General features: G+C 36.0%; 3 protein-coding genes across 6 annotated transcripts in view; 2 read left to right on the top strand and 1 right to left on the bottom strand.

Annotated features, from left to right (window-relative positions):
* chmp4c (charged multivesicular body protein 4C) overlaps positions 1-1,853 on the top strand; it is a 3,848-nt gene extending 1,995 nt beyond the window's left edge. For all 3 annotated transcript variants that reach the window (XM_024280003.2, XM_024280004.1, XM_036217332.1), the window contains exons 3-6: positions 585-762; positions 875-983; positions 1,101-1,224; positions 1,417-1,853. In XM_024280003.2, the coding sequence (XP_024135771.1) occupies positions 585-762; positions 875-983; positions 1,101-1,224; positions 1,417-1,478 (473 nt within the window). In that variant the 3' untranslated portion in view covers positions 1,479-1,853. The remainder of the gene's footprint in view (positions 1-584; positions 763-874; positions 984-1,100; positions 1,225-1,416) is intronic.
* A 383-nt stretch (positions 1,854-2,236) lies between these two features.
* On the top strand, positions 2,237-7,212 carry gimap4 (GTPase IMAP family member 4). Of its 2 annotated transcripts, XR_002920092.2 has the most exons (3): positions 2,237-2,376; positions 3,841-4,661; positions 6,208-7,212. XR_002920092.2 is itself a non-coding variant. In XM_024280000.2 (2 exons), exons 1-2 carry the CDS (start codon positions 2,346-2,348, stop codon positions 4,602-4,604), a joined length of 795 nt encoding a protein of 264 aa, XP_024135768.1. In that variant the 5' UTR covers positions 2,237-2,345; the 3' UTR covers positions 4,605-4,856. The 2 variants fall into 2 exon arrangements, 1 of the variants encoding a protein (XP_024135768.1); XM_024280000.2 differs by lacking the exon at positions 6,208-7,212 and having other exon boundaries at positions 3,841-4,856.
* A 4,080-nt stretch (positions 7,213-11,292) lies between these two features.
* The window catches only part of plxdc2 (plexin domain containing 2), a gene marked incomplete in the record, with an annotated part of 135,664 nt that continues 120,666 nt past the window's right edge, over positions 11,293-26,290 (bottom strand). The window contains 5 exon segments of the mRNA XM_024279999.2: positions 11,293-13,686; positions 15,511-15,677; positions 18,019-18,057; positions 23,139-23,292; positions 23,375-23,435. Coding sequence (XP_024135767.1) covers positions 13,567-13,686; positions 15,511-15,677; positions 18,019-18,057; positions 23,139-23,292; positions 23,375-23,435 — 541 coding nt within the window.

Consider the following 26,290-nt stretch of genomic DNA (forward strand, 5'->3'; position numbering starts at 1 on the left):
TTTTGTTAAAGTCTTAATTATTCAAATTGTGTTTTTGGTGTTTTTAAACATGTACTTGTGGCATTTTTTCTAATGATGGAGGACTTTTATTAAGAAAATAAAGCTCAAAATTGCATTGCTGATTATTTACTTGTTCAAATGGTTGAGAATCAGGAAAATAGATCATTTGTGATAAAGAAAATTGGCTGGCCGGACCACGAGCTCTCTGTTCCCAGCTCCCAGCAACAGGTAGGGTAACAGGGGCTGGTCTAATCCACCCCAACGTTCCCGCCCATACCTTGGATTTCTAATGAACTCCTGCTGCTCTGCAGAAATTATGTCATAGAAAAGACGTTTTTGGATTAAAAGCAGCATAAAATAAAACACTTTAAAATAGATTGAAATTATTGGAGTGCTGAAAAGTTACAGCAGAATACTTTATTTTTGTGAGTTGTTCCCTTCCTTTCCTTACCTTCCATTCCTTTAATCTAAAAACAGAAAAAGGGGTGTTTCTTAATTCTGGTCACGCCCAATAATTTACACCACAAATTAACCAAATATTGCTTAAATTCATTGTCGATATAAGTTTTTTTTTTGTTTTACAGCTGCACTGCAGGCTCTAAAGAGGAAGAAGCGTTTGGAGCAGCAGCTCGCTCAGATCGATGGCACTTTATCCACCATCGAGTTTCAGAGGGAAGCTCTGGAAAACTCACACACCAACACGGAAGTCCTGAAGAATATGGGTTTTGCTGCCAAGGCCATGAAGCAGGTCCACCAGAACATGTAAGAAGAACAGAAAAAGACAATTGAATATTGGTTTTGTCAAATCTGTTTTATGTTTTAGTCATAAGTTTGCATGTTATTCTACACGTCTAGTTACTTCTCTCGTTGTCAGGGACCTTGACAAAATCGACGATCTGATGCAGGACATCACAGAGCAACAGGAAGTGGCCCAGGAGATAAGTGAAGCCATCTCCAGACCTTTTGGCGATACTTTTGATGAGGTTAGCTTTATTTTACTGTGCATGTATCTTCCTTTCATCCTTTTGAAGCTCAGATTTTGACATATGTTTGGAACTCTGCATGTTGTCACGCGTTAATCCTTTTGTATGTTCTGTTAGGATGAGCTTCTGGCAGAGCTGGAGGAGCTGGAGCAGCAAGAGTTGGACGACCGTATGAAAAGTATGGGCGGACTGCCCAGTGTTCCCAACTCCAAGCTGCCTTCCCGGCACGGTCCTCGTCCAAGTGAGTCTAAAACCTGTTGTTGAAATGTGTTTATTACCATAAATAATGTATTATATGTTTATTAGCTAAATCAAGTGCAAATGCATTTTAAACAGAAAGTGGTGTTGCTTCTTTAAAGCTTTTATTTTGGTAATTATAAAAAAGACTCACCTTTTCTCCACATTTTCTTTTTTTTTCTTTTTTTTTTTACAGCAACCAAGAAAAGGGTTGAAGAAGAGGACGACATGCATATGCTGGCGTCATGGGCGACCTAACAACGTCTTTGTTTACAACTCTAAAGACTATGAAAGAGGAGCTGTCCTTGTATTTTCTATACTAGCTCATTTTTAAGATTTTTAAGGGAAAATTGGAGCATCATGTAGTTACTCATTAAATATGATTTACATTTTTATGATGCTTTTCATTAGTATGAAGGAATAAAGTGAAACAATCACTGGAAGAACTTTAGGTACATGTTTTGTTTTTATTTGACCTCAATCATCTAATAAGCCTAAATATTAATTTTGATGGATTTAGAAGTCTAACAAAAATAAAAGCAGATATTTTTTAAGCTGTAAGTAGTTAATATGTGCATCTATGTCATTAACAATGTTCACTAATGTTGTACAATAAAGTTATCGTCCACTTTATGTTGTGTCATAACGTTTCTGAGTCACCCAGCATGTTGACAAGATCACACAAACCTAATAATTTTGAGGCAAAAAAAGAAAAGCGCATGGTTTCATTTTTTTTTATTATTCATGCCTAAAGTTCTAAGAGTTGAGTTTGAAACACTGACAAGCATTTGTTATTATTGTTTTAGTGTGTTTTTAACATTACTAAAAAAAAAAAAAGGAAAAGCAAAGTTAAATTGGATAAAAAATACAAATGTTTTTATAACATCCCCTACCAATAAATACAATCATTTATGTATTTATTTATTTAGTTAAATTAGTTAATTTAGTTAAATTACTTTAGGTATCCGCTTTGTCGCACCACTTTGACGCTTTTACTTTGACAAGGTGGCCGGAAGTTGCCTCTGCTTTTTCCGGTGGAGGAGTAGGCGCTGTCATTCAGTGACGTTCGTCATCTACAATTTTGAGAGGACACTAAAAAGTTCTCTAACTGTGATACGACTGAGAATGGAAGCAAATAAACCACTTCATACATCAGGTAAGGTGAAATATTCGAATATGTACGACTTTTGGAGCTTTTGAACTGATATTGGAGCAATATTTGTTTAAAAACGAAGGTTTAGAGTTAGCATAAGTTAGCAGACATGTTTAACAACTAAAGTGCGTTGTTCAAATATAACATGCGGTTTAATAAAAATAGCAAACAACTCAAATGTCTTTGTTTCCAGTGGTTGAAACTTCATAAAGTCACGTACGCTCGTAACTAAAGGCATTATTTCCGCGTTAATTACGTCACAATTTACAACTTGATCCTTCTTTTGATTTTAATTTAAATATTAAAAAACCCAAAACGTTAATTTCGTTTTATATCTTTACAAAATTGTGTTTTTTAAATTAGAATATTGTTGCAGGAAATCACAAAACATTAGTAAAAATCATTCTGTAGAAACTTTAAGGAAGTAAAACCATCCAAGGTTTTTATTCTACAGAAGAAGTTACAACTTGTTTTATTTTAAAGCACATTATAAAAAGGAGAAAAACCTTTTATTTTTTTATGGGGGGAGAAAATATAGTCTAAGCAAGTTGTTTAATTTGTTTGTAATTACTACTACCAACAACACAAAAATAAAATATTTTAATTAAAAAAGTTACAGAACTAAAAGGAAGTAAATATTCTCATTGTTAACTTGTCTTTAAAGATACACAAAATGGGTAATAAAAGCATTCATGTGTATTTAAATGTGTACATTTATGTATTTGCTAATGTTAAAGTTGACCTCGGTGACCCTGAACTACCAGCTGAACAGGTTGGAGGTCATTTTCGGATCTGGATTAGTGAAAAAATCTAGATTGAAACCCCAAAATGAGGAAACGCCGAAGGAGAATTCAGCTACAGCTGGAATTTAAATAGTTTGTTTTGTTTTTTAGATCTCTCTATATGTTTCAAATTAGCATTCTGCTAGCTTTTTGGATTATTTTGGCATTTACTCAGATGTTTTAAGGCTATTTTGGAGTTTAGCTAATATTTCAGCTACATGCTAGCTGTTTTGGCTAATTACGCTTTTTTTTTAAAGAAGTTTTTAAGCTCTTTTGGAGTTAGGCTAATATTTACACACTAGCTGTTTTTGCTAACCTAAATTTTTTAAGGCTAATTTGACATTTAGCTAATTTTAGTTGGATATCAGCTTCAGTGTTTTCAGCTATCAGCTTCAGTGATTTCAGCTATCAATTTCAGCATCTTCAGCTATCAGCACTAGCATCTTCAGCTGGCAAATTTAGCTTATATCTAGTTCATAATTATGTTAAAAAGTTCTGGTTTTAAAGTTATAAAAATGTAGTTTTAGAGAGTTCAATAAATGTTTATTCTGTTCGGCCGCGACCTAAGATGTGTTTTGGATTTTGGCCCCCTGTGCGATTGAGAAGGACACCCCCGCTTTAAGGTATTTCATCTACTGAAATAAAAAGTACTCTGAAACTTAACCTATTGACCTTATCCTTACAGCAGCTGGAGATGCATGTGGACCAGAGGAGACTAACACCACGGCGTCGGCAGCAAAGGTCGCCGTTGCCCGTCTGCCTGAAATCCGTCTGGTGGTGGTGGGATGGAGGTGGCCCGGGAAAAGCCTGACAGGAAACACCATCATCGGCAGGGAGGAGTTTCACTTGGAACGAGCGGCTGAGTTCTGCATCAAGAGGGAGACTGAGGTGGACGGACGGGAGGTCACCGTGGTGGACACTCCCGGATGGTTTTCCACGCAGGATACGCCGCCCTCCTATAAACAGGAATTGGCGAAGGGTCCTTCTCTTTGCCCGCCGGGGCCTCACGCCTTCCTACTCGTCATTCCCATCGGCATGTTCACAGAGGTGGACCGCAGCCGCATCGAAGAGCACCTGAGCCTGTTTGGGGAGCGGGTCTGGAACCACACCATCGTGGTGTTCACCTGGGCGGAGGTGCTGAGGAAGATTTCCATCGAGAGGTACATCCGCAGGGAGGGGCAGGAGCTGCAGTGGGTCCTCAGGAAGTGTAAGAAAAGGTACTTCGTCATCAACAACTCCATATTTGGGGAGAATCCTCAAGTGGGGAGTTTAATGCAGAGGGTGGAGAAGATGGTGGCAGAGGAGGGGGGGCACTATAGTTTAGAAGCTGAAGTGAAAGCTTTGGATCAGAACCAGAATGCAGCCGGAGAGGCTCAGGCGACACCAGAACCGAGCTCTGAACAGGATCTGACGAACGCCATGGGAGTGGTGTCGCTTTCCTCTGAGTGAGACTGTAAGGAGAAACCGTCACTTCTAGAGCCCATCAAGTAAATATAGGCACTAAAAGTAAGTAGAGTCAGTTTAGAGATGTTTTTATATTAAAGAATCGGTTTTCCTCAACTTTGTGCTGCTTTAGAGCCACCCTCACTCCATTTTTATTTTTTGGAAATCACTGTAGATCAGGGGTTCTCAAGGTTTTTGTAGCAGAGGGCCGAATTAGCAACTCCACATTAGACTGGGGGTCAATTTTGGTTAAAAAAAAACAACTTTATTGACCCATAAGAACAAACATTGTTTTAACTGAGAAACATGATCAATTTTGGTCAACATCAGACCCGTGTGATGTCTATTTGAGACTATATATTAAACAAAACCTATTTATTTTGATAGTCCCCCTCAATTTTATTATTTGACAGATGTAAATTAGTTCCTTCTTTCAGATGCTAACCTCATTTGATTTGGTGGTTAAGATGCGTGCTTTACATCAAGGACTGCCACAAACGATTATTTTAATAGTCGACTTATCAGTAATTATTTTTTCTGATTAGTCGACTAATCTGTTCATGCGCAAAGTAGATGTAAAGCACACATCTTAACCATAATTAGCTTTAAATTAATTAAAAATAAAGACAAATTAAGATGATATTTTGTTCAACTTTTAATAAATCATGCAGCCTCTGTCCTTCATTAGTTTCTGGTATTAAAACAAGATTAAACTAGAAAAGTTGCATTACTTGTGATAATGCTATTGTGAATGTTTTTTGCTGAAAGTACTCGCTGAAGATGCTGAAGCTTTTTTTGCTCAAAATGGCGACACAATTTACTTTACTTTGTGGAAAATGCAAAAGCTATTTGGAAAATGTTATATTTTGCTAAAAGACTGAACATTTTGTTAAATATCTATGAAAGAGCGACAAAGTTTACCTACATTTCTGAAAACTTTGTAGTAAGATTGCTTAAAAATCCCTAATACAATACATAATACACTAAAAAAATATAAATTAGCCCGAAAAACCTCAGTAGATGTCAAATTAGCCAAAAAAGCTAGCTTGTTGCTTAAATACTAGCTAAACTCCAAAGTAGCCTAAAATTCCTCAGTCAGCTAAATTAGTAAAAATGTTAGCTTGTTGCTAAAATAGAAGTTAAACAGATGCACATGACTCCATTTCTACTGTCCCTTTCTCTCTCCTCAGAGGCAGTGACAAAGAAAATATTGTCTGCCTCCTAGTGGTGACATTAATACACTGTACCATTGACACTTGGGTGTAATTACATTTCTTCCCCTGCAGATGTCGCCAAAAACCACGAAAACAAAAATATAAATTTTTTTCCAAGCAATGTACAACTGGTTATGATTTATTGAGGGCGTCAATAACTCTTCCTGCACTTTGAGAACCCCTGTTTCAGATGATGTAAAAATAGTGTTGATGTGGTGGCCTTAAAAACGTGACCTAATAAAGCCGAGGAAACCAATAGTTTTCAACGGTTTAGTCATATTGTCGACTTCTTTGTGTCGTCACTCTTGTGGCTCTAAAAACCTCTCAGGTTGAAGCTTTGATTGTAAATCTTTCTGTCCCTGTTTCCACTTTTTTATTTTTATTTCCTCTTCCAGCATCCAGAGCAACTAAGAAACAAAAGTGTGACTCGGTCACAATTAAATAAATCCAGTTTGTGGCTCATTTTTGTGAACTGTTACTAAATGTGTAAAGAAATGTGGTTTATCATATTTATTATTAGTAACAAACATGTTACTGTGTGCACTTATTGTGGTATAGAAAGCCTTTTTAACATCTTGTCTTCCTGTTTTATCCTGTGATATTTGGGTAAAAAAAGATGTATTTAGTGAAACAGTAAAGCTTCTGACACGTTTTTTTACGCTAAAAGAAGCACAGAATGTTACACAATAGAGAGCCTTTGCTGTTTTGAAACACTCCTTAATGTAAGTGGATCACATCACTGTATTTAATGAACTGGTTTCCAAATGATTCCCTTTTCTTTGTGACCAAATCGGTGATGTTTTGTTCCTTCTGCTGCCATGTTTACATGTTTAGTTTGCCTCATTTGTTAAAAAAAAATGGGTCACATGCAAGTAAAGATGCTGAGAAGAAATGAAACGAGTATAAAGTTTTATTTGTGGCATTTATGAAACTTGTTTGTTTGTTTGTTTTTTTTTTAATCATTTTATGAATCGGCTGTTTGTGTTAAATTGAATCTAAATCAACTATTTCAACTTTTTTTTTTTTTTTTAAGGGAACAGAAGAATTGTTAATTTTAGAGTCAGAGAAAATCCTATTTAGGACCCATTCCATTCATGTGTTGTAAAATGGTTTCCAGTTGTCTATTAATTTTAATTATGCTATTTTCAGCCAAAATAAAAATGAAAAACAAATGTTTTTTAGGAAATGGTTTCTGTAGAATGCCAGTTGTTCATTGGAAATTCTGAGTTGTGGGTGGGACTATTGGTCCAGAGCAACCCCGCCCTCTCTTCCCATCACCACTACTGAGAGCTCTTTGATTGTATTTTTTTCTACATCACAAATAGACTCTTTCAAACTGACTTTTTTGTCTTGCTTCTGATTCACATCGATTGAAATAAAGAAATTCTCAGAAATACACATTTTTAGCTTCATTTTCTTTATGTACATCATCAGGAAAACGCCACAAAAGCTTGTTAAAAACACACAAAACAGAGTTGTGTACATGCATATGATCATCACTAAATCCTTAAAATTGTAAAACTAAATATGTTCTGATTTTTATTTCACATTTGGAGCAAAAAAGGATGTAATACTGATGTTTTTGTATACATATAAGGACATTTTACAGTAGAAATGTACTTATTTATCCTAATTTAATTCTTCTGTAAACAATTATTACAACTTTTTAGCCTCATTTTTTTAAAAAGACAAGTTAATCAAAGTGAACTTATATTTTAAAATTCAGAAGAAAAGTTTTAAAACAAAATGACGCTTACATTCCCAGAAGTCAATATCTGGATGAAACAGAAAACAATTTAAATAATTCTCAATTACTAATTCTCATTGTGCTATTTTTAGCCACTTTCTTTGGTTAAATATTCATAAATAAAAGCTATAAATGATACTTAAAAACCTCAAACTGTCAAAGGGGTGTAGATGTTTTTTTTTGCTTTTTTCGTTTCGATGAATTCATGTTTAATACTTCTATTATCTTTAAAGTGTTTAAACCCACTAAAAACTTGAGTTTCATAGGATCTTTAACCCGTGGTGGATTTAGTAGTTTGGGGCAGAATTACAATAACATGGGAGCCTTTGTATTAATCATTTTATTAAAAACATTAAATTGAATAACTTATTTACTTGTCCACTTTTAGGCATTGTTAATTTCAAGAATTAAAATGGTTTCATTTGAATTTAAAAAGTAAAAGTGTATTTAAATGTTATGGAAATTTCTTGTATACATAGCTGACGTGCTGTTGATGGAATAGTCCATTACTACACAGGGATGGGGGTGGACTAAACACTTGAGCAATCATTTCAGTGATTTTGGCACAATCAACCTGATTCCAGTAGATTCTGAGGGAGAAAAGCGACTTGACGGGTGGTGGTTCAACCCCAAAATCCAACTCTTCTAGGCTGAGTCCACCAGGAAGGTGACCTGACTGTGGGTTTGAACCCACAATCTACAGGTTTCAGGGTGGACACTCCTGCACTAGGCCACAGAGTTTATTTTTAATATTGTTATGAATGAGTCTGACATAAATACTTAAAGCTACAATGGAATTTAGGAAACTTTATGACAAACGTCATGTATGTAATTTGCCTGTTTGGCCACTAGATGGTAGTAGAACCCCAAATCATAGAGTTAAAGTTCTGCAATGACCTTGAATGAAGCACATTGCACTTAAAAAACCCTTTCAAACATGGAATAATTTTACAGTTTAAAGCTTTTTATGAGCAAAATTATTGAATCAAACCTTAAGAGTCGTTCCTGCATCTGTTCCAGACTTCTCTGTCTGCACAAACACAGAGCTAAAACCCATGTGATCATCAGCTCTGTGCTGTGTTGTTCCAAAAAAATTACAGAAAAAGGACAAAACAGCACAAAATATTTTCAAGAGCTTTTATTTCAAATGTAATCAAAACAATTGTTACACAAACTATGGATAATAGATGATTTTTGAGTCCCATTATGTGTTTTGATACCTAAAGATGAGATAAAACTCGCAGAAACTACTCATTTCCTGCTTCTTTTCATAGCAATTGTCTCAGAATGTGGTTTGTACTCATTTAAATTGACCTAAAAGGTCAATAAAAAACAGCGCCACATGTCACCAACGCTCAACAACACAATGTTTGCGTCAAAATCACAGAGATATAAACTGTCAACAGTTTCCTGTCTCTCTGAAGGTAGTGTTGCAGGTTTTGAAGGTGTGTTTCAGCAAAAAACTAACAGTTTTATTACTGGGGTTTTCAAATAACTTGGAGTTTTAGTGCTACTTTGTGCATTAACACGACAAAAAAAGATGTGACTAAAATGATAGCCCTTAGCTCAGTCCTCACCAATAGTTCGTCTTTCAACCACATTACTGTTTGTGCTCCTCCTGAAATACCTGAAACTCCTGCTGCTTTTTTCCATTTGGATCTCTGTTGGCTTTTATACAAAACTGGTTATCTGTGTTTGTTTTCAGCATAGTTTTGTTAAAGGGATCTATTGTAGATTCCACCGGGATGAATCAACTGAGAGTTGTTTTTTAAGATCATTTTTACATTCAAACATGACCTTAATTTTTTATTTTCATTTCCACTCCAATGAAGACGTGATTTGTGGATCATTTAAGTATGTTGGCTTTCCAAATCTGTGTTTATGCTGCAGCGAGAGGGCCTTTTGTACTTGTTTCTTGTGCACACCAGATAGTATTTCATGTGTGACAGATAGAAAGTGGTGCTTACCAGATGTTAACTGGTGTGCATTGCTTAGTAGCCAGTGTGAGCTAGATAGTAAGTGGTGCGCACAAGATAGTTACCAGTGCGCACCAGATAGCAGTCGATGTGCACAAGATAGTAACGGTTGCTCACCAGATAGTAACTACTGAACACCAGATAGTAACTGGTGTGCACAAGATGGTAGCTGGTGCACACGAGATAGCAAATGGTGCACACCAGATGGCAGCTGGTGCAGCTGGTGTACCTGATGCACACCAGATATTGACCAGTGCACACCAGATAGTAACCGGTGCACACCAGATAGTAACCGGTGCACACCAGACAGCAGTCGGTGTGCACAAGATAGTAATGGTTGCTCACCAGATAGCAACCGCTGAACACCAGATAGTAACTAGTGTGCATGAGATGGTAGCTGGTGCGCACGAGATAGCAAACGGTGCACATCAGATAGTAACTGGTGCGCACCAGATAGCAGCTGGTGTGCACTAAATAGTACCTGGTGCACACCAGATATTGACCAGTGCACGACAGATAGTAACCAGTGCACACCAGATAGTAACCGGTGCACACCACATAGTAACCGGTTCGCACCAGATAGCAATAGTTGTGCATGAGATAGTAGCCGGTGCATGCCAGAAAGTACCCGTGCCCACCAGTTAGAACCCGGTACGCACCAGACAGAAGCCGGTGCGCACTAGATAGTAGCTGGTGCACACCAAATAATAAATGTGCCCACCAGGTAGCAGATGGTGCACACCAGACGCACTCGTGCTTGGTATGACCTCAGATTCAGTTCAGGATGATGACAAATTGTAAGAAAACTCTTCTCCCATCAAATCAGGTCAATATTTTTGTTCTGCTCCCAGCTGATTAGAACCATAGTAGTGGTGGAAGATTTTTTTTCTTTCACATTTTCAGGTACAAGTGTTCTCTCTTTTTTTTGTACGTGTTCTGACAATAACCTGTGATAGGTGAAATCTTGAAGTAGGATTTTATTTATTTCTTTTTTTTACTTTTCCACACATTTTTTTCTCTTGTTTAAAGTCTCAAAGTTCAAACCTTCATAGGAAATAAGACCAGTAAATTAGAATAAAAACAAAGATCTGATCACGATTAAAGATTTATGTGAGCGAACTCTGGCAAGTTAAAGAGACTCTGCATCCTGATTGACTGACAGCCAATCAGGATGCAGAACACAGTGTGCAGTAGAAAGAGAGAAGAAAGAGGTGTGCAAAACTGCACTGAAAAAAATCTGCAAAAAAGGAGAACCATGTAGTGTGTAACATTGTAAGGTACTCTGAAAGGGTCTCCACAAATGACCACTTACTATCTGGTGCACACAATAAAATAGTTTCTTTTTTTTTAACTTTATGTCCCTTTACAGGCTCCATAATTTTAAGCTTGATTTTCTCAAAATCTGTCCTCCATTTTCAGAAAAATGCCAGAAAAGCATTTTGAAAAGGCCAAAAATATGATTTTCATTCATGATTAGTCTTGCTTGAACAATTAGGGACTGTAGTTGGGGAGGTGTTATTGCTGAAGTCATTGAAGTTATTTGATGATTCTTAGTTAAAACAATTTAAAAACTGTAATTCACTTTATGGTGCTGAATAGTGAGGTGTGAATACTGCAAGAAAGTCTGAGGTATACATTAAAAAAATATGGAGCCTACTTCCTCATCGGTCTTTGGTCTGGATGTGAACAGGGTGTGGAGAAAAATGAAATTCACATGAAGGGGGTTATTTGATGTACTTTCTCTGTCCAGAAAAACATGAAATATTGCACTTTTTTATTCTTTTTCATCAGAACTCAAAGCGACTGATCTCTATCACTTCTACAAGGAATCAACAATCATTGATGAAAAAAACAAATTGAATTTTTTTCTTGAACAGCACAGATCGATGGTTATATATAGCGATCTTGTATTTGCATTTTAAGTAAAAAAGTAGACAAAAAAAAGGCCACCCGTAAAAAATAAGGAACAAATCAAAACTGTCCCATGTTTGCCATGTTTTACCTGAAATTACAAATGTCTGGGTCTCAATATTTACATTAGGACATGAGGGAAACAACTGTGGGCAAACAAATGAGGGGTGTGTTGCTAGCTCGCTAACAGATACCAGGTACCTTTAAACGAAAGGAATCAAGGTTTTTTAAAGAGTACTCATACATACGCACCTGTAAGACTATGGTCACATATCCAAAATCCAATGGCTGTGCTGCGGCATTTGTAATTGGGAAGCGGCTGTCACATTTTTACACGCCGCACGGCGGCCACAGAGTTTTTAAGAAAGGTTAAAATTTTACAGCGACCAGACAATTTTTCTCTAAAAGTTGGCATTGGTCGCCCGGGCACTTTTCGAGGTTATGCTCTTTGTAGTCCAGTGACAGGAAATGATGAAGTCATTACAAAATTGGGCGACAGTTGGGCATCCACTGGGCAGATCGCTGGTAGCTCTGACTGGAAGATGTGTAAATGTCTCCTGATGTCAAGTGTCACCAGCCGGGGGTGTATAAAAAGTGGGTCATTCTGCAGAGTCACCTGACTGCCGCCTGATGACTGCTTGACTGCCACCTGACTGCCGCCTGATGGCCGTTTAACTGCAGCCTATTGGCCCTCTGACTGCCGCCTGACTGCTACCTGACTGCCGCTTGACTGCCGCCTGATTGCAGTCTGACTGCCTCCTGACTGCCACTTGACTGCCGGTTGATTGCGACCTGACTGCCGCCTGATTGCAGTCTGACTGCCACCTGACTGCCACCTGCCTGCTACTTGGCTGCCACCTGACTGCCGCTTGGCTGTCGTCTGATTGCAGGCTGACTGCCGCCTGACTGCCACCTGCCTGCTGCTTGGCTGCCACCTGACTGCCGCTTGGCTGTCGTCTGATTGCAGGCTGACTGCCGCCTAACTGCCACCTGCCTGCTGCTTGGCTGCCACCTGACTGCCGCTTGGCTGTCGGCTGAATGCCACCTGACTGCTGCCTGACTGCCACCTGACTGCCATCTGAATGCCACTTGACAGCCATCTGACTGCCGCCTAACTGATGCTTATTTGCCGCCTGACTGCTGCCTGACTGTCGCCGTTTACATTCATGACCATACATATGATTTTTTTTTAAATATGGTGACAGGATGAAATCTTGAAGATTCTGCCAATGCCTCCCCATTGCTCAGGGGCAGTTGTATTTGTGACCACAGCCTAAAGCAGGTGAACACCTCACCCTTACTGTCACTTCAACCTAAGAAAGTAAATTCAATCTCACAAGCACCTGTCTTGCAATTTCGCAAAAAAAAAAAAAAGAAAAAAAAAAAACATGTCAGTTTTTATAAGAAAAAAATGTGCATGGGGGGAAAGAAAAAAAAAAAAACTGTGCAAAGTCTCTTCAAGGACAAACTGTCACTGCAGTAATGAAGACGGAGAAACCAGGATCCCCTCACCCATTCAGAAGAATAACACACCAACTCACACTTCATTATCAGAAACTCCAAACACCACAAGCCAATTCAGCGTGGATGCTGAAAGTTCAGAGCCGATTCTCCGAGCTGTGATTGATTGCAGTGAGTTCAGCTCACGTCATATCGCACAGCTGCCGCCGCGGCTCTTAGTGCAGAGCGAGCTGTGGAAAAGTCAATTACGCCTGCGACGTACCGAAAAGCATTACAGACAGCCTGTACAGATAAGTGTGCCGACCCCTTTGAAGCAACACGCCGAAAGGAAAAACCAGTAAAAACCAAAGGAATACAAAGCTGTAAAACCTCACCACCAATAAAAGCTTCTGTTTTGTTTCTGAAAATATATATTGTAGATGTCCTCCACCCCTTTTTACACACCAGTCTAGGAAACGAGGCTGTACAGACTCTCCACGGTCGCCCGACTGCAGTCTTAAAAAAGTTTTTCCACGTCAGGCCGATCTCTCCATCAGTCCTGGCAGGTCAGGAGGTTTCCTATCCCGTCTGTGGATGAACAGTTTTTAACGAGTCTGATCCTGAAGGCTCCTGACAGGGCAGGTGTCTAGGTGGGTGGGGACACGGATGTCCCTCCGCCCTCAGCACTGCTCCGACTCAATGAAGCCGTCCTTCTCCTGACCCACGGGTTCCACCTCTGAGTAGGCGGGATGACCCGACCCTCGGCGAAACTTCATGGCTGACCACTTGCTGGGACGTCTCTGCAGCGGGAAGCGGAAAAGGTCACATTTTAGAGTTGAAAATCTACACATTTGATCTAATAAACCAGTGGTAACCTTTTTCAGGCCACGGATTGGTTTAAATTGGACAATATTTTCACGGATTGGTCCAAATGGGGCTCTATTTTTTCAAAATAAAATGCTACTACATGAAATTAGGTTTAAAAAAAGTATAAAATTTTCCCTTTAAAGGGTAACCAAACAGGGAAGTTGGAGGCTGACTCCACCCACAGCCCAAATGTGAAGATCCAGTCAGAGGGGCGGGGCTTGGGGGCAGGACTGTTATCATTACTGGAGCTCCGGATCATGACGTCAGACTTCCACGGTTTGAGCAATCACAAAATTCAACTGTAATACCTCGATTCAACCTTTAGGGGGCAGCACACAGACGGTTTTGACTATATTTTCAAGAAATAATAAACAAGTTTATTTTAATTTGTCAAAAATTTGGCAATGACTAACAGACAGCACTTTTAAACCCCATTTATATATAAATATATATATAGATATATTATATTTATATATAATATAATAATATTTATATATTCAAACTTGCTGGTGAGACATTTTAGGTCTTCATGTGGTCAGAAGTGATATAAAAGTTTAAGGAGCTCCAGATGACAAGTGAGGTCATTAGAAGGTCGTCATAGTTCAGTGAGTTTAGCTAATTAATTGGTTTGAGGTTCAAATCCCAAATGTGATCATCACTGGATCCTCAGCCAACTCCATACTCATTCAGTTGAAATAAATTATTTTTAAGTTGAAGCGTTTAATTAAGAAAATAATTTAGTCATAATTAATTCTCCAAAATTTCATTTAAATACAAGTTTACTTTAAATATATATATATTTTTTTATTTAAATGATTGGTTGAGAAAAAAAGCAAAATTGGGGAATAAAACGGCATCTTTTGCTTTTATGTTTCTATTTTTTTTGTGACAACGAATTAATTATTTAAAAAAAATGCTGAATTGTTTAACTGGAGTACTTAAGAAATAATATTAAAGAGCATAAAATGTATACAAATTATTCAAAAATTCAAGTATTATATTTGTCAGATTTTATTGTTGAGACAATAAAAACCTTGTATAACTTGCTGCTCTCAATTAATCAATTAATATTTTTTATAATATTCAAATTATATTTAGTTCTAAACAATTTTTATGTCACCCATAATTGTCCACAGTTTATGAAATATTAAAAAAAGTAAAAATTTTTTTTTTAAATACTGAAGCAAAAAGAAAATAAGGTTAGTAACTATCTGGTGTGCATCTGATAGTAACCAGATTTTTTTTGGCTTCAATTTTTAGAAAATAATTTTTATTTTAACTTATTTATTTTTTTACTTTAATGTCCGTTTAGGGGCTAAAAAAGAAAAAAAAACATGTAATATTTCTAAAAAGATACATAATATGAATTTAATATTGTATTTGTCATCTTCTTTTTTGTTTTTTTTTAAAAACTAATTTGTACAAAACATGTTTTTGAAACAATTATTTGTTTAAAAAAATTATTTTAAATTATAAATTATTACAAAAAATTTTAGGCAAAAACAGGAACTGCTGAGGATTTATAATGGAATGGAAATTTGTACTGTATTTGTCTACAACCTAAACAAACAAACAGAATAGAATAAAATAAAATAAAAAAATAAAATAAAATAAAATAAAAATAAATAAATAGATTATAAAATAAAATAAACAAAATAAAATAAAATGACATAAAATTACATAAAATGTCACAAAAAATAAAAATAAAAAAAATGAAAAACACCAAAATCCCCAGGGCTGTTGAAGCTGCTGCTCACCTCGATGAGGAAGAGGCTGGCTGCAGAGGTCGGGTGATGGTACACGTAGATAGTGATCAGTACGCCTGCGATCATGACCAGCATCAGCAGCAATATTCCCAGGATCAGGCCGGTGTGCAGCGGGTGTGTTCCTGTCATCCTGTGGACAGCACTGCTGGCTGGCATCACTGAAAAACACAACAAAAAATGGACGCTGCAGCTTTTTATTCCGAATTTCATTTATTGATTTATTTAGGTTCACTTAGGTTCAAAATTCAATGTTTTTTGTCTGTGCATATCCATTGTTGACCACCAGGGGGCACTCTCTAAACACATACATCACCTGAGTTCAATTACATTCCTAAAAATGCAGACAATTTAGGAAATCTGACAATAAATTAGTGATACTTTGGTTAAGTTAGACTTATTAGAAGTAATATACAACATTTCCTGATGTCTTTAAAGATAAAACAATTTATTTATCAGTTGGAGGAGCTTTAGAAGAAAGCAGGTTTGGCGTTATATCGTCAAATGTCAAACGTGTAACTTAAGCTAATGTGACTATAATTCAGATTTAATGCATATTTGAACTCAATCTTCTACATCACAAATGCACCATTTTCTAGGTTTTAACAGCTTTTTTTAAGATAATTAAAACTGAGCATAAAAAAAAATGATTAAAACTGGCAAAGATGTGACCATGAAACCAGAATCCACAATCCTCCCTTCACACTCACGTCTCCCACATTAACAGCAGGACAACTTTTCCCAAAGCTGTGGATTCCTTCCCGCGTGTCCTCCTGACAACCTCTGCCCGAGCTCTTCCCTCCCTTTAATTAGGCGCTGCAGGCAGTGCTGAACGCGTCAGCCAGCCACCCTCCCCGGTGGCTCCCTGCCTCATTGATTTCCAGCATGCAAAATAATGGGGCGGCAGTCAAACCTGTCTGATGTGCTTCTGTGGGTCACAGGGAGTTATTTATGTGCAGTCAAACAGTTTGGTGTTTGGAATAAAAACACCAAGATGAGTGTTCAACTAAACCTGAATATCAGATTTTTGATTATTATTTATTTTTGTAATTTCCTGATGTGACAGAATGTTGGTTTGACTAGTTGAAACGCTAGAAACGTTGAAAAAAAAGAAGAAAAAATGGTAAGAAGCTAAATAAACCCCATGAGTCCGGGATTAATGCATACAAACATTAAAGAGGAGTCAAAAAAAAGCAAAATGTCAGGTTCTACCGTTTTTAGAGCTCTGTAACAGGTTGTCAAAATAAAAAAAAACTTGTAGGTTAGCAGGTGAAACACTAATGAGATACTTAAAATGTTTTTACGATATAAAAAAACAACATTTTTTAGACAATTTAATCCTAAAATTAACATTATTTTTAGCTAAGGAATTGAAACTGAGCTGACAGAACTAAAAATGTTCAACTTTTACATTTAATAGAGTGCAGAATAAAAAAGTTATCTCTGTTTTCAACACTTGTTCATAAATTTAGAGTGTTTTTAGGGAGATTTTGGTCTGGAGGAACTGAATGTATTGAGAAACATACACAGATTGAAGTAACTAACAGTAAAACTCACTTACATATTACATCCTAATTGTGCATTTTTATATAGTAATCAGTAAGTTTCATAAAAAATATATAGTTTTTTTGATTGTATGCAGACTTTGAGTTATTGGGGGCGGGGCTTAGGCCATCCAGTAGCGGAACTTTTGCAGAACCTCCAGAAATGAGCTAAACTTGGAAAAAACAATAATCAAAAATATTGTTTTTGAAATAATATGGATAAAACTGAAAGGAGTATATATTGTGGACATGTTTCGAAAATATACACGATAATCTAGTCATTATTTTCTGCAGAACAAGAAAATCACAAGTTTAAAATGTACCGATTTGTTCAAATTCTGAGATTGGAGCTAAAAGCTGCCGATAGGAAGGTCTGCGGTTCGATTCCTGGTTTCTGTAGGATACATACTGAATCGATCAGCTTCACATTGGCTCTGAAGTGTGTATATATGTGTGTGTTTTCATCCAAGTGTGATAAAAAACACCTTGCAGGGAAAAGTCGGGGCGTGCAACGTACAAGTGATTTAGTCAATAAAACTGGCGACGATTTTCTCCAAAACTTCTCTCAACTCCTTATAAATAGAGGAGTAGCAACAAAAGAGCAACAATGTTCTGCATCTTTTTAATGTCTCGGAAGAAAATAAATGTGCAGCTGAAAAGACCTGTCATATTTTTTGACAAATGACTCCAGATGAGACAGAGACGACTCCTCTCCGGTCGTGACTAATTCCTGGATTTCTTCTGGATAACTATTTTATTTGTGTGCTGCACACAAGGAGTATAGCCACAAAACCTAAAATCTGGTTAAAACAGACAATCTGACAGTTTCTATATCTATTTAAGTAATTAAAACACAACTCTTCTATGTTAATTTGCATATATATAAGTGTTTCTCTCTCCTTTATGCAGTAATTTGCAACATAAACTTTAATTTAATTCAAATGCATTGAAGACTTACCTTGGTTATCTCGAAGATGAAGTGCAATCTTGGTGTCATCTGCGAAGAAAACAAAGCAAAAGCAGAATAATCAGCACTTCTCTTTGTAGTTTGTTTGTAATGCTTTAATAATAAACACAACTCCCTTAAGGTCCCACATTAGATTAAGTTCATGCGGTTAATGGACTCTTTCTGTATTAAAAATGGATGCTCTGAGTACAATGGCTGAACATCCATAATTCAACACAGACAGTAGAATCAGTTTGAGGGTTTTTATCCACATTAAATATGGAAATACAGCATGACCCACTTTCTTTACCAGTTACAGGATTTTAATGATGCATATTTGACACAGTTCTCCACCCTAAATTACTAAACACAAAACAACTCTTTTTTTTCTTTCATTTTTTTTCCCAACATGAAGCCACTTTTTAGCATCTAAATGTATTAAATCATATGTATGTCTTCTTTCTTACTGGATGTTTGAGGGAAAATGTCTCCTCTGCCATATCCTCAAAAACATTTGGAAATAAATTTGATAGATTTTGAACGCTGTTAGCTTAGCTAGCTTGCAAAAATGGGATTCCCCTGTTGCTCGCACATTTGTTACCAGAATATTGTGAAACTTGAATGTATGAATCGTTGGCTCAAGCTGAACAAAATGATATGACATATAATGTGAATATATTAGGAATGTGGGTGTGGTTCACAAAAAAACCTCAGTTGCTAAGGAAATTCAAAAATTTACTTTTGCCGATTTAAAAAAAAATGACTTAGACGTGTTCGTCACTCCTAGACGACCAAAAAATAAAATGGTTGCTATGGAGATAAAACCAACAAAAAAGCCACTATTTTGAGAAAAAACTATGAATTTGCCATGTACACTGAAAAAAGTAAAACATTGGATCAATTGAGGAAAGTTATGTAGTTTGTTACTTTTTTATTAGGTTTCAGCAAATAAAAAAAGTGAGTTGATGGTTTACTGAACTTAAAAATTTCTTAGGTAAAAATGTTGGAAATAAGGTTTGTAAATTTTGAACGCTGTTTGCCTAGCGACCTCGCAATAGTGGCGTTCCCCTGCTGCTTTCACATTTTTAACTGTAATCATGTAAAAATTGAATGTATGAATCGTTGGCTCAAGCTGAACAAAATGATATGACATATAATGTGAATATATTAGGAATGTGGGTGTGGTTAACAAAAAACCTTGGTTGCTAAGGAAATCCAAAAATTTACTTTTGCCGATTCTTCTAAAAATTATATAGACATGTCCGTCACTCCTAGACAATCAAAGAATGAAATGGTTGCTATGGAGATAAAACACACAGAAAAGCTACCATTTTGAAAACAAGTGTAATGAATTTGTCATGTACACTGAGAAAAGTAAAACATTGGATCAATTAATAAAAGTAGTTTGATTGGTTACTTTTAAAATAATTTGTTTTTATCAAATAAAAAAAAGTGAGTTAAAGGTTTACCTAACTTAAAAAAGTCTTGGGTAAAAATGTTGAAAATAAAGTTTGTAGATTTTGAACGCTGTTGGCATCGCGACCACGTAAAAGTGGCGTTCCCCTGCTGCTTGCACATTTTTTACTGGAATCACATGAAAACAAAATGATATGACATATAATGTGAATATATTAGGAATGTGGGTGTGGTTAACAAAAAACCTCGGTTGCTAAGGAAATCCAAAAATGTACTTTTGCAGATTCTTCTAAAAACTACATAAACCTGTTCATCACTCCTAGACGATGAAAAAATAAAATGGTTGCTATGGAGATAAAACCAAAAGAAAGCCTTCATTTTAATAAAAGTGTTATGAAAAACAAAATGTATGTAATTATCTATTTTTAAAATGATTAGTTTTTATTAAATTACAAATTTGAGCTTATAGTCTAAAAATCAAATGATCAACAACTTTAACAAAACTTAAGATAAATAAATATAGAAAGTGCCACTTCCTGTATCGTTTTCCTGAATTACAGTTCATGTTCATGTCCAACTGACAGCTTTTTAAACATCGAATGTAAAGTCCACATTTCTGCATTGCTTTCATCTTTCTAACTCAAACATCCTTCCACCCACATGCGTGTTTCTGTTTTTCTTTTCTTTCTTCTTGGTTCTCACTCCTTCATCCAGCTGCAGGTCACCAGTATTAGCGTGAACCACCCAGGTCAGAGGTCAAACTGACCAGGTGAGAGCCGGAAAGGCTGATCCATCATAATAAACACAAACGCCGCGGTGCGACCTTTTGACCTCCTGGATCATATAACACACGCCACGCTATTCCTCACAACACGCCCTGTTTTCATATCTGTACTGTTAGATTCTTTGTGTGTTTTCCTTCACAACACGACTGTTTTCACACAGCAGCTCCTTCGGCGCCCCTCTGCGACTGCATGTCCATTAAAGATCAGAAACACAGGATGATTCATGGAGAAGGGATTGGTCTCTACTTTAGAAAAAGTAAAACCAGACAGAAAACAAGGAGCGGTGAAGAATGAAGGAGGCATAAACAGAACAGATATTTTCAAACGAATAAAAGTTCATGTATTGGCTCATGGTCAAAGGTGGAAAGTTTGAAAGTTTTCCGTCCCATTGAAAACATTAAAAGAACCTTTTAGGCTCTAACGTTTTTGAGGAAAGCTAGTTTTAAAACAGTAAAAGTGTGATTATTTACTGCGCATTTTTTAGGAATAAATGTAAGAAGGTAAAATAAAATGGAACAGTAACTGTAAAACTGTCATCTAAATAGCTGCTTAACAGAATTAAGACAGTTGTTATTTACAAGCGTCCCTGAATGCATCATTGCAGGAGAAACAACACATCCAAAAAGTACAAATTTAGGAGAAGATATTTAAGTTAATGATTCTTTTTTTACTAAAATTTATTATCAATTTAACGCTTGAAATTTGCTTTTTTTCCACATATTTTTTTACGTTTTCTATAAGTGATTTCAATATCCTGCCTTTCCGGTTCTTCGCTTTCAGGTCCTTCCAACTGCAAATTTTCCTAATTTGTGGACAGTTTTTCTGTCTTTTTTATTAATTAATTACCAATTAGGAGAGTCCCATTGAGATCCATTGATCGTTGTCCAAAGGGAGTCCTGGCCAAGAGGCAAAAAAAGTTGCACACACTTTAAGACATGTCTTAAAAGTTTAAAAAGATTAAAATTTTTATCTATCCATCCACGTTTGCTCATCCGGGATTACCGGGGCAGCAACCTAAACAAAGTTACCGAAAATGGTGCCAACCAACTGATGAAAACAGTGATGAGTTTTTGAGCCACGCTTCATTATGTAATGCATTAATAGGTTTTCGAAATAACAAAACTCTCCGCTATGTCCTTGAAGGTCATCTGCCATGCTTCCCTCTCAAAGCCTCTTATCCTCTAAAAGACGGCACATTTGAGAAGCGCAGCAGCCTGACCTAAGTTCCATTAGCTCCCGGTTTGTGAGGCTCCACTAGTTACTAGACCCGCTTTTAATGCTCATTTATGCAGCGTTTCTATGGTGACATGCAGACACTTCACATCTGTGGCAGAGTTCACATTTTTCTGATAGGAAAATTACCTGCAGCTCACCTAAAGTACACAAAGTTCAGAGGACACCTTGACGGCTTTCAAACTCCGGCAGAAGAATGGAGTCAGCTGCTTTTCCACATTATTTGCATTAGATAGCGCTGAGATAACGCTGCGCTGTGGTTATGGACGGCCTCCTGCTGCGAGGAACTGAATCATGTCCCGAATACATTACTGAGTAAAAACGTGTGACCCTTTTTGTCTTTACCTTACAACTTAAAACATCTAAATATCTAATGGAGACCTGGATGACATCGCTACGAGAACGGATTTGGTTTGATCAGTTTAGAGACAAACATATTTGAGCGGGAATCAGGGACAGATTTTTGCTGTTATTTTGCTGAATTTGCTTTTTAATTTTACAAAAAAATATAGAAAATTTTAAGAACTTGTATTTAGAAATGTGATATTTTGATTGACTTATTTGTGCAATTTTATGTGCTTATTTCACTTTCCTTATTTATAAAGGCATAAATATTTAAGAACCAGATGTTTTAAAGATAGACGTGTGCTACAAACAGAATAAATAAATGCAAATGTATGGGGTGCCGTTTGTAAAGCTTAACAAATAAATATTTAAAGCAATATTTTGGTTATTTAATCTGTTGTAAAAGAAAAAAAAACAAGATTTATTTTTATAAAATGCGTTTTTTCCCCTTTTTGAATTTTTGCATCAATAAATCTTATATTTACTACTTAAATATTTACTTAGCAAGCTATATTCTTAATTAAAAGTTTAATTTAAAGAAATATATATATTTAGATTTAAAAAAATATAGGTTTAGCTTGAACAATACAAATAACATTTTAGAAAATTAAACATCTAGTTTGACATTTTTATTTTTAGATTTGATCTAAATATTCTAAAGCAAATATTTAAGCTTATAAATAAATATTATTTGTTAAATAAAATATTGAAAACTAAATTAGTTAAATATTTAGCTTTTGAACTAAATATTTTAGTTTATTTGGATATTAGCTCAAAACTAAAGATGTAGTCAAAAATATTCAACTTTGATCTAAATATTTAATTGTGACTTCAAAATTTAGCTTAAATATTTAGTTTGGAAAATAAATATATTTTGGTCATATCTTAACATTTAAATGGGAAACTAAATGTTTAATTTCATATAATTTGCTTTAGTTTGTAAACTACATATATCATTATAAAAAGTATTTAACTTTAAATCAAATATATAGCTTGCTAACTAAATATTTAGTAGTAAATGTAACACTTTAAAAGGTGAAAATGTGCATGTGAAAAATGAAATGTGCTTTTTTTCTCCAAAAATGGGCTGAAAAACAAACATGTTGCTGTTAATATTAGACTGTGTAGCTTTACAAACATGTGATTTTATTGGCAGATGTTTTAACAATTACTATTAAATTAAATTCACATTTAGCTTTTGTTAAGGAGAATCATTAAGAAGAAGACTAGACTCAATCACTTTTAGGCTAAAATGAAGAAAAAACAATTGTTAAAAGAGGAAACCCAATTTAGAAATAAATAAATTGCACTTTTAGAGTTAAAAATTCTCTTTTTAATGATTTTTGTATCTACCTTCAGTGGTGAGGCTGGTTGGAGGGTGGGAGGTGGGGGGCGTGTCACCGCCTCCAGTGACCTCCTTCCTCATGAGCGAGGTTCTGGCGAACGCCGTGGGGGTGATGGGGTGCGCCTGCGCGGTGTCCGCGATGTTGCACTGCACATCCTTGGTCTGAAAGAGACAAAATGATCCCCTTCAGGGTGAGTGTTTTTGGGAGGGGGAGGGGTTCTCCATGTGCTAAAGAAGCCGTCACCTCGTCTGGACAGCTGCTGTCCACCCAGTCCTGGCGATGGCGGTCAAAGCCACTCGAACATCTGAAAACAGAGAGAAATAAGAGATTTTCTTTGTGTTTGGAGCGTTTTCTCCTCTTTTCTCTGATGCCAAAACCCACAGCAGAATTGTGACAAAATTAATCTTACTTGGAAAAAAATTAACTTCTAACTAAACAATAAAATCTCTTGCTTTATTTCTAAAATAAACTAATTATACATTTTTACTGTTTGAGCAGCAGGGAATTTCTGAGTCTAATTTTTAGACTCTAGTATAATTTATCTTTGGATTTGAACCTTCAATTTCCCAACATCAGGGAGGACACTCCACCACTAGTCCACATAAAGTGCATACTACACAAATTCTGTGTTTTCTTTGCTCTCATATTTACAAAAATCAGCACATTTTTGGGGTCAAAATCTTTTGGTTTCAAACTCTTGACAAGAGAAAAATTTGATTTAAGGCAAAAAAAGTTAAATTGTACTGACATTTTGGCTTAATTTTAAAAGTTTTATTTAAATGTTTTTAGACTGGCATTCATTGTCATCATTTTGGAAACAAATATTTAATTTTTTGTTCAAAGAATAAGCGATAATTTTAGATTTTATGAGGATTTTATTAAGATGGACCAAATCATACTCTCATTTTTCAATCAATTAAACTTTATTTATAAAAAAGCGCTTCTCATACTCACACAGCTTGAAGCCCTTTACAATTAAAAACAGAAACGAGCAAATAAATAAATCAATCAATAAAAGAGAAAAACCCAAATCCACCTTTTATCCACCTCCCTCCCTCCAGTAACAAACACAAACATGACCCCACATCAATGAACATTTGAAGAAGTAAATTATATATATCTAAAAATATTAATTATTAATTTGTTCTAAAATTATTCACTTCCACTGATTACACTCATTTTTCTCACTCTAATTAAAATTAACATAAAATTTGTGCATAAAAATTCAAAATCTACAAACCATTTGCTTAGAATTGGCAAGAAATACTCATTACTGCACTTTATAACATTAAATTTGAAGTTGTTATATATATATAAACATTTAGCTTTTTAAGCTTATTTTACTTTTTTGAATACTGCGTGGAACTCCTTGTTCCTAGATTTTGATTTTTTATGATAAGATTTCATGCTAATTAAGATTAATTGTTGCATGGACAGAAAATGTACTATTTTCAAGGGATTTTCTTCTTAAGATTAGTATTTTTTTTCTCATGGTTTTACCTTTTTTTGCAGAATAATCACATATATGACCTTTATTTATGTATTTTTTAAAACATCTGCACTAAAACAGTCTTAATATTCTTCTATCTTTCTTTATTAAGCACAAACTAAATGTATAAAAAGTTCTTTTTCCAAAGCCTGATCTGATTGTCTCAGAAATGTCCTTTAATTTCCTCCTCCTGCAGACGTTTCTCTCTCAGCCTCCTCACAGATTTGAAGCTCCACTTGAAAAGCACTCAGGCTGAAGAGGCGAACATCTGCACCTCACGCTCCTCTAAGACCCTCCAAGGTTCGGATTCAAGGATGGCGTGGGAAGAGACCATTGTGTGAAATATGATGACGGACGGTGTAAACCATGAGTTCAAAGTCGTGTGAGCTTCAGGGGAATTCAAGTTTTTGAGCCTCCTTGTTGTAAAAAGATTAATTTTTAACCTTATTCACTTTGAATTTGTTGGAGATCTTAATCTGTAAACTACACAGATTTTATTAACATTAACTTATCACGGGAACGAGTGGGTTAAAGAATGGTATCCGTGAGATAACAGGAGTCCAGGAAAGTCTCCCATTCCTCTCGCCAACACATTGTTATGATAATGACTCGGAGTGAAGAAGGCCATTTTCATCTTTCCTGCCCCTCCACCACTCCCAGTCCATCTGCTCAGTCAGGCAACACAGATTCCTTTCCTTAATCCCCACTTTTCCCGGACTGCCTTCTCCCCAGAGCGAGGAGAGCGAGGTGCAAAGCCTCCACGCCGGAACCCAGCTCCTGTTTTCCTCTAAATCAGTCTCAGTGTATGGAAGCGTTTGTCACTTATAATGTAAAACAAGTATGGAATTGTATATGACTCATAATTAAAAATAAAAGTCAATACTGGAAATGCAATTTCATTTTCATAGAGGGTCTAATTTTTTTACCTATTCCTGCACCTACTTTTTATATATTTTTATACCTGTTTTTTATTTTTATTTTTTAGAGTTTAAAGTAGATCAAAAGATGGTCATGGTGGGTCTTCAATGCAAATGTCAATATTTATAAAAAAAAAAAAAAAAAAAAAAAATCAATTAAATGTGCATAACTATTTTTTTTAATCAAAAAATGTTCTCAAATTTTCCGATTTGGACGTACGTCGTCAAAAATAATTCTAAGATCTGTACCTTTTAAAAGTTAAGCCTCAAGTGAGCTTCCAAAAGGGAAGCAGACAGGAAGGAACCAAACAGCTCAGTGTGAAAGTGCCAAAAAGGCGTGAAAAATAAATTGCCTCAACCTTTTTTTCTGTCTTCTAGTCTCATTTGGTTCAGTATTTTCACATTAATGTTTCTTTTTCAGTCTTAGAAATGAACTGATGATTCAGTTCATCATTGTTATTCATTAATAACAACATTCTGCTGAGAGAAAACCAACAGTTTTTGATGCATATCAACTGTTTTTTTCCCTTTCAAGGTAATAAAATCCCCGTACAACTAACTCCATCCCATCAACGTCCGGATGCTCTGACACTCGCGGCGCGTCTGCCATGCTTTATTAACCGGCTTCAGAGGCAGCAGCTCACATCAGCCACAACAAACGGATTGGATGTGTTACTTTGCTTGAAAGAGGGGCTCCACTCTCATCCTTCCTGCACTTCACAGCCAGAGAACTTCATTAGGCTTGCTCTCTTT

Source organism: Oryzias melastigma, linkage group LG20 (genome assembly GCF_002922805.2).
Source record: "Oryzias melastigma strain HK-1 linkage group LG20, ASM292280v2, whole genome shotgun sequence".
In the NCBI taxonomy this organism is placed as follows: Eukaryota; Metazoa; Chordata; class Actinopteri; order Beloniformes; family Adrianichthyidae; genus Oryzias; species Oryzias melastigma.